Source organism: Coregonus lavaretus (genome assembly GCF_964263955.1).
Source record: "Coregonus lavaretus genome assembly, contig: HAP1_SCAFFOLD_3452, whole genome shotgun sequence".
NCBI lineage: Eukaryota > Metazoa > Chordata > Actinopteri > Salmoniformes > Salmonidae > Coregonus > Coregonus lavaretus.
The window spans coordinates 50,188-59,047 of record NW_028165973.1 but is presented as its reverse complement, the minus strand read 5'-3'; the positions used below and the strand labels follow the sequence as shown (position 1 = coordinate 59,047).

The 8,860-nt window shown below is 44.4% G+C and overlaps 1 protein-coding gene across 1 annotated transcript; it reads left to right on the top strand.

Moving 5' to 3' along the window:
- Positions 1–298: 298 nt before the first annotated feature.
- On the top strand, positions 299–7,149 carry LOC311115254 (protein-tyrosine kinase 6-like; the record flags this gene model as incomplete). The annotated part of the gene is made up of 4 exons (XM_084190449.1): positions 299–457; positions 2,439–2,620; positions 3,560–3,713; positions 6,177–7,149. Coding segments are annotated over 4 exons (683 nt in total), but the record flags the coding sequence as incomplete, so codon positions are not given.
- Positions 7,150–8,860: the final 1,711 nt, after the last annotated feature.

Below are 8,860 nucleotides of genomic sequence, written 5' to 3'. Positions count from 1 at the left end.
CTGTATCTATCTGTTTGTGACTGGCGAAGTTAAGTTACCAACCCATTACTGATGCACCTATGCCTGAAGACACACTTACAAACATATACACCCACCCTGACCCTGATATCTATATATCTACCTGACCCTGATATCTATATATCTACCTGACCCTGATATCTATATATCTACCTGACCCTGATATCTATATATCTACCTGACCCTGATATCTATATATCTACCTGACCCTGATATCTATATATCTACCTGACCCTGATATCTATATATCTACCTGACCTTTATATCTTTGTGATTTCAGACTCGGTGAACGACCATGAGTTCCAGTGTGAGGTGCAGATCCTGAAGAGGCTGAGACACAGACACCTGATCTCCCTGTTCGCCGTCTGCACCTCCTCATCCCCCTACTACATCATCACTGAACTCATGGAGAAGGGAAACCTGCTGCACTTCCTCAGAGGTTAGTCAGCCAGTCCTCCAGCCAGTCCTACACCAGTCCTCCAGTCAGTCCTCCAGCCAGTCCTACACCAGTCCTCCAGTCAGTCCTCCAGCCAGTCCTCCATCCAATCCTACAGCCAGTCCTCCACCACACCGCAATGTTCTCTTCTCTATGACTCTGAACCAGGCCCTTACTGTACATACAATGGTCTTTCTGAAATTCATTTTTGAGAGTGGCCTCAAATATATTTTGTTTTCTCAACAGTCAAAACGAAAGTATTTTCAACTGAGTACCTGCTTCAAAATGTAATAAAAGTATAATGTACCCCCTTCAGTGAGATTGGTGGGGATAGAAAAATTAACTCTTCACTTTTACCAGCTACATTTTCAGATAATCTCTCCTAGGGGTCCATAGTTCTACATTTACATTTACATTTTAGTCATTTAGCAGACGCTCTTATCCAGAGCGACTTACAGGAGCAATTAGGGTTAAGTGCCTTGCTCAAGGGCACATTAACGTCATTTAGCAGACGCTCTTAGCCAGAGCGACTCACAAATTGGTGCGTTCACCCTATAGCCAGTGGGATAACCACTTTACAATTTGGGGGGGGGTTAGAAGGAATACTTTATCCTATCCCAGGTATTCCTTAAAGAGGTGGGGTTTCAAATGTCTCCGGAAGGTGGTGAGTGACTCCGCTGTCCTGGCGTCGTGAGGGAGCTTGTTCCACCATTGGGGTGCCAGAGCAGCGAACAGTTTTGACTGGGCTGAGCGGGAGCTATGCTTCCGCAGAGGAAGGGGAGCCAGCAGGCCAGAGGTGGATGAACGCAATGCCCTCGTTTGGGTGTAGGGACTGATCAGAGCCTGAAGGTACAGAGGTGCCGTTCCCCTCACTGCTCCATAGGCAAGCACCATGGTCTTGTAGCGGATGCGAGCTTCAACTGGAAGCCAGTGGAGTGTGCGGAGGAGGGGGGTGACGTGAGAGAACTTGGGAAGGTTGAACACCAGACGGGCTGCGGCATTCTGGATGAGTTGTAGGGGTTTAATGGCACAGGCAGGGAGGCCAGCCAACAGCGAGTTGCAGTAGTCCAGACGGGAGATGACAAGTGCCTGGATTAGGACCTGTGCCGCTTCCTGTGTAAGGCAGGGTCGTACTCTCCGAATGTTGTAGAGCATGAACCTGCAGGAGCGGGTCACCGCCTTGATGTTGGCGGAGAACGACAGGGTGTTGTCCAGGGTCACGCCTAGGCTCTTCGCACTCTGGGAGGAGGACACAGCGGAGTTGTCAACCGTGATGGCGAGATCATGGAACGGGCAGTCCTTCCCCGGGAGGAAGAGCAGCTCCGTCTTGCCAGGGTTCAGCTTGAGGTGGTGATCCGTCATCCATACTGATATGTCTGCCAGACATGCAGAGATGCGATTCGCCACCTGGTTATCAGAAGGGGGAAAGGAGAAGATTAGTTGTGTATCGTCAGCGTAGCAGTGATAGGAAAGGCCATGTGAGGATATGACAGAGCCAAGTGACTTGGTGTATAGGGAGAAAAGGAGAGGGCCTAGAACTGAGCCCTGGGGGACACCAGTGGTGAGAGCACGTGGTGCGGAGACAGCTTCTCGCCACGCCACTTGGTAGGAGCGACCGGTCAGGTAGGACGCAATCCAGGAGTGAGCCGCGCCGGAGATGCCCAGCTCGGAGAGGGTGGAGAGGAGGATCTGATGGTTCACAGTATCAAAGGCAGCAGACAGGTCTAGAAGGACAAGAGCAGAGGAGAGAGAGTTAGCTTTAGCAGTGCGGAGAGTCTCCGTGACACAGAGAAGAGCAGTCTCAGTTGAATGACCAGTCCTGAAACCTGATTGGTTTGGATCAAGAAGGTCATTCTGAGAGAGATAGCAAGAGAGTTGGCTAAAGACGGCACGCTCAATAGTTTTGGAAAGAAAAGAAAGAAGGGATACTGGTCTGTAGTTGTTGACATCAGTGGGGTTCTGACCAATCATTCTCTCTCTCCAGGTTCAGAGGGTTCTCAGCTGGACCTGGTGTCTCTGGTGGACATGGCAGCCCAGGTGGCTGATGGGATGGCGTACCTGGAGCAGCAGAACAGTATCCATAGAGACCTGGCGGCCCGAAACGTCCTGGTGGGAGAGAACTACATCTGTAAGGTGGCCGACTTCGGACTGGCCAGGGTCATCAAGGTTAGTATAATCTGTCGTGGACAGACGCATGTAACATAGGATGGTATCGTAGCGTCTCTCACCAGACTTTGGGATGCGACGACTAACATATAAATAATTAGTCATTTAGCAGACGCTCTTATCCAGAGCGACTTACAGGAGCAATTAGGGTTAAGTGCCTTGCTCAAGGGCACATCGACAGATTTTTCACCTAGTCGGTTCGGGGATTAGAACCAGCGACCTTTCGGTTACTGGCACAACGCTCTTAACCACTAAGCTACCTGCCGCCCACATGGTAAGTAGTAATAACTAGAGAACTACATCTGCAAGGTGGCTGACTTCGGACTGGCCAGAATCATGAAGGTTATTAGAGAGAACTACATCTGCAAGGTAGCTGACTTCGGACTGGCCAGAATCATGAAGGTTATGAGAGAGAACTGCATCTGCAAGGTAGCTGACTTCGGACTGGCCAGAATCATGAAGGCTACTAGGGTCCCAGCCAACAACAAACATTCCCTCACCTTTAGAGAACGTTCATTAGGTCATTACTTGGACTGGCCAGGGTCATCAAGGTCAGCAGGGATAAACCTGGGGTGATGGTATGTGTTTGTGTTTTACTGGTCCCATGATTGGGTGGACGTTGGGTTTTCCCAATCCCAACTGGTACTGTTAAGAACTAGGATAGACAGCATTCTACTAAGCATTTTACAAGAAAAATAAAGCTCAGTGCATTTTAGTTGGAAGTAATTGTATTCAGCACCAGCAACTTAGTGTTGATTGAACATGGTTTATGTTGTTAAAACATACCCAGAATTGTTTAAATATTTTCAAACCACATGACTTTGCCAGCTGTCAGCAGTTTGTTCTCTTCCCCTCATGTCCCAATATATTTGTAGTCATAATTTCATAATTTGTACTGCGGAATTGTTACATCCTCGTTTCGTTTCTCTCCATCCTCAGGAGCCCTTCTACGTGTCTGAGGATAAGAAGATCCCCTACAAATGGAGTTCCCCGGAGGCCATCAGCCACGGACGTTTCTCCAACAAGTCAGATGTCTGGTCCTTTGGGGTTCTGCTCTACGAGATACTAACCTATGGCGGGAATCCATACCCAGGTACGTCATGATCTCCTAACCCAGTGGCTTTCGCAATTTTGTTCCCTCTGCATAGCTGTGTGGTATTAATCCTAATTTTTATTATAAACGGTAGGCCTACAGACCGGGAGCTAATTGCCACAGGCTAAGTCTACACAGGCAACCCAATTCTAATATTTTTCCCACTAATTGGTCTTTTGACCAATGACATCAGATCTATTCACATCAGCTCTTTTTCAGAGCTAATCTGATTGGTCAAAATACCAATTAGTAAAAAATAAAAAAAAAGATCAGAATTGGGCTGCCTGTCTAAACGCAGCCTAGATTTCTTCCTTCCAGGGAGTGTTTCCTGGCCGCTGTGCCCTCACTTCGGCTTTGCTTGCTCTTTGGGTTTATAATGAAGCTTGTAGTTCTACAGTGTACATAGTGTAGAGTGCATTCAGAAAGTATTCAGACCCCTTGACTTTTTCCACATGTTGTTACGTTACAGCCTTATTCTAAAATTTATGAAATTGTTTTTTTTCCCCCCTCATCAATCTACACACAATACCACATAATGACAAAGCAAAAACTGGTTTTTAGAATTTTTTGCAAATGTATTAAAAATAAAAAACGTAAATATCTTATTTACATAAGTATTCAGACCCTTTTACTCAGTACTTTGTTGAAGCGCCTTTGGCAGTGATTACAGCCTTGAGTCTTATTGGGTATGATGCTACAAGCTTGGCACACCTGTATTTGGGGAGTTTCTCCCATTCTTCTTTGCATATCCGCTCAAGCTCTGTCAGGTTGGATGGGGAGCATCGCTGCACAGCTATTTTCAGGTCTCTACAGAGATGTTAGATCGGGTTCAAGTCCGGGCTCTGTCTGGGCCACTCAAGGACATTCAGAAACTTGTCCCGAAGCCACTCCTGCGTTGTCTTGGCTGTGTGCTTAGGGTCGTTGTCCTGTTGGAAGGTGTACCTTCGCCCCAGTCTGAGGTCCTGAGCGCTCTGGAGCAGGTTTTCATCAAGGATCTCTCTGTACTTTGCTCCGTTCATCTTTCCCTCGATCCTGACTAGTCTCCCAGTCCCTGCCACTGAAAAACATACCCACAGCATGATGCTGCCACCACCATGCTTCACCGTAGGGATGGTGCCAGGTTTCCTCCAGACTTGACGCTTGGCAAGAGTTCAATCTTGGTTTCATCAGACCAGAGAATCTTGTTACTCATGGTCTGAGAGTCTTTAGGTGCCTTTTTGGCAAACTCCAAGCTGGCTGTCATGTGCCTTTTACTGAGGAGTGGCTTCTGTCTGGCCACTCTACCATAAAGGCCTGATTGGTGGAGTGCTGCAGAGATGGTTGTCCTTCTGGAAGGTTCTCCCATCTCCACAGAGGAACTCTGAAGCTCTGTCAGAGTGACCATTGGGTTCTTGATCACCTCCCTGACCAAGGTCGTTCTCCCCCGATTGCTCAGTTTGGCCATGCGGCCAGCTCTTGGTTGCTCCAAACCTCTTCCATTTAAGAATGATGGAGGCCACTGTGTTCTTGGGGACCTTCAATGCTGCAGACATTTTTGGTACCCTTCCCCAGATCTGTGCCTCGACACAATCCTGCCTCGGAGCTCTGCGGACAATTCCTTCGACCTCATGGCTTGGTTTTTGCTCTGACAGGTGTGTGCCTTTCCAAATCATGTCCAATCAATTGAATTTACCACAGGTGGACTCCAAACAAGTTGTAGAAACATCTCAAGGATGATCATTGGAAACAGGATGCACCTGAGCTCAATTTCGAGTCTCATAGCAAAGGGTCTGAATACTTATTTAGAAAACCTGTTTTCGCTTTGTCATTATGGGGTATTGTGTGTACATTGATGAGGATTTTTAAAAAATTAAATACATTTTTGAATAAGGATGTAATGTAAGAAAATGTGGAAAAAGTAAAGGGGTCTGAATACTTTCTGAATGCACTGTATAAAGATTAGCTGGCTAATCACTAGCATGTGGGCTATTGAGACGTGTTCATTTTCTGCACTGTACCTCATGTGGATTTGTGTTCTCTCTGCTTCTACATGTGTTGTCTGTGAATCCTGTTTATTGTCTCTCTGTATATCCTGTTTATTGTCTCTCTGTATCTCCTGTTTATTGTCTCTCTGTATCTCCTGTTTATTGTCTCTCTGTATATCCTGTTTATTGTCTCTCTGTATATCCTGTTTATTGTCTCTCTGTATCTCCTGTTTATTGTCTCTCTGTATCTCCTGTTTATTGTCTCTCTGTATCTCCTGTTTATTGTCTCTCTGTATCTCCTGTTTATTGTGTCATCACCATTTCACAAATTCCTGTACATGCAAATGTATTTGGCGAATAAAGGTGATTCTGATTCTGATTAGGCCTGGGTTACCTGTTTTACCACTTTGTGACAACTAGTGATGTAAAAAGGGCTTAGTAAATAAAATGTGACTGATTGATTGATTGACTGATGATGTGGCCTTTCTCTGTGATCCAGGCTACAACAACAACGAGGTGTACCGTCAGATCATCGCCGGCTACAGGATGCCAGCTCCAGAGAAATGTCCAGACTTCCTCTACAAAGTCATGTTGGCCTGTTGGAGTGACAGCCCTGCAGACAGACCGGACTTCAAGGAGCTCAGGCCCAAATTGGAGAACGTCAACAGCTATGAGCTGGAGCAGTGACCCATAGAACTGGAAATAACCCTTTTTTTTTTTGCATGGACATTGCCATTGAGGGCTTCCACCATTTTAAAGTAGTCAACTGGATGGGACTTCCTATGGGTTAAGGACAGTGGAGGCTGCTGAGGGGAGAACGGCTCATAATAATGTCTGGAACGGAGCGAATGGAATGGAACCAAACCATGTGTTTGATGTATTTGATACCATTCCACCCATTCTGCTCTAGACATCACCATGAGCCCGTCCTCCCCAATTAAGGTGCCACAAACCTCCTGTGGTTAAGGATCGCATGATTCCATTCAGGTCATCAGTAGGGATTAGCCAATTCATTACACTTGTGAGCAAACATTCCATAACTGCAGGTGGCAGTAAATCGCCAACTTTCCAGGTGGCAGTATGCACCCTTTCAGTTTGTTTACCAACTCATAGAAGTAGTAGAAGAACGTTGACCGCTTAAAAATGGAGATGGCCTCAATCGTGCTATAATGGAACAGATACAAAGATGAGTCGTCAATCTGAGTCTATTGCCTCACCCTGGCTCTGACCCAAACCCTGGCCTGCAGGGACTGTCCCTGGCCACAGGGGGGCAGCAGAGTCAGTGTCAGAGAAAATGGCGATGAAGCTATTGGAGGGGTGCAGCTGTAGGGGTAGCCTGTCTGGTGGACTTGTCCCATACTAAGTAGCCAACTTTTCTATGGTTGTTATGTCAGGTACAGCTTCTGCCTGGCATGGAACAGTTTGTTTATATTGTAATAAATGTACACAAAAATACAATATCTTGGACTTTCAAATCTTTATTTTACTTGTCAAATTTTTTTTCTCCATTTGTAACGTACCTGTATCCTTATCTTGTTTAATCTTATACAGTAAAGTCTACATGTACTTTCTTTCATTGGTCCCTAATATTATGAACCGTTCTCTCCATATATTCTAGTGTCTGTCGAGAAAATTCAAATTAAAGGTATAAATGGATGGCTTTAGATAAATGTACTGAAAACCCTATTGAATGAAAACTCCAAGAGAAAATCTGTTGGCCAGCAAGTGGCGGGGTTTTCAGCGGTTCAATAAAAGGTATTCAGCGCGCGCAAGGGGACCACGCCTGCAAAGCCCGTTATACTCCTGCCTAAGGTAAGTCTGAATACCAACTACTGAGAAGTGCGCGGGAAAGGCGTGCATTTCCTAAGTCTGAATCGGGCCCATAGGAAATAGGATGCGTTTTGAGATGTACGCCCAGTCTACAGTGGTTAACTACACTCTTAGAAAAAAAGGTGCTATCTAGAACCTTAGAGGGTTCTTCGGCTGTCCCCATTGGAGAACCCTTTGAAGAATCCTTGTTGGTTCCAGGTAGAACCCTTTTGGTTCTAAGTAGAACTGTTTCGGGTTCAATGTAGAACCCTTTCCAAAGAGGGTTCTACATGGAATCCAAAAGGGTTCTTCTCTCGGGACAGCCAAAGGACCCTTTTGGAACCCTTTGTTCTAAGAGTGTAGATAAACTGCTCCCTATATACTGTCTATACCATACTGTCTATACCATACTGTCTATACCATACTGTCTATACTATACTGTCTATACCATACTGTCTATACTATACTCCCTATACTATACTGTCTATACTATACTATACTGTCTATACTATACTATACTGTCTATACTATACTATACTATACTGTCTATACTATACTATACTGTCTATACTATACTCCCTATACTATACTGTCTATACTATACTGTCTATACTGTACTATACTGTCTATACTATACTATAATGTCTATACTATACTGTCTATACTATACTCCCTATACTATACTGTCTATACTATACTGTCTATACTATACTGTCTATACTATACTATACTGTATATACTATACTATACTGTCTATAATATACTGTCTATACTATACTCCCTATACTATACTGTCTATACTATACTGTCTATACTATACTGTCTATAATATACTGTCTATACTCTACTGTCTATACTATACTGTCTATACTATACTGTCTATACTATACTGTCTATACTATACTGTCTATACCATACTGTCTATACTATACTGTCTATAATATACTGTCTATACCATACTGTCTATACTATACTGTCTATACCATACTGTCTATACTGTCTATACTGTCTATACTATACTGTCTGTACTATACTGTCTATACTGTACTGTCTATACTATACTGTCTATACTATACTGTCTATACCATACTGTCTATACTGTCTATACTATACTGTCTATACTGTCTATACTATACTGTCTGTACCATACTGTCTATACTGTCTGTACCATACTGTCTATACTGTCTATACTATACTGTCTATACTATACTGTCTATACTATACTGTCTATACTATACTGTCTACACCATACTGTCTATACTGTCTATACTGTCTATACTGTACCGTCTATACTATACTGTCTGTACTATACTGTCTATACTATACTGTCTATACTATACTGTCTATACTATACTGTCTATAATATTCTGTCTA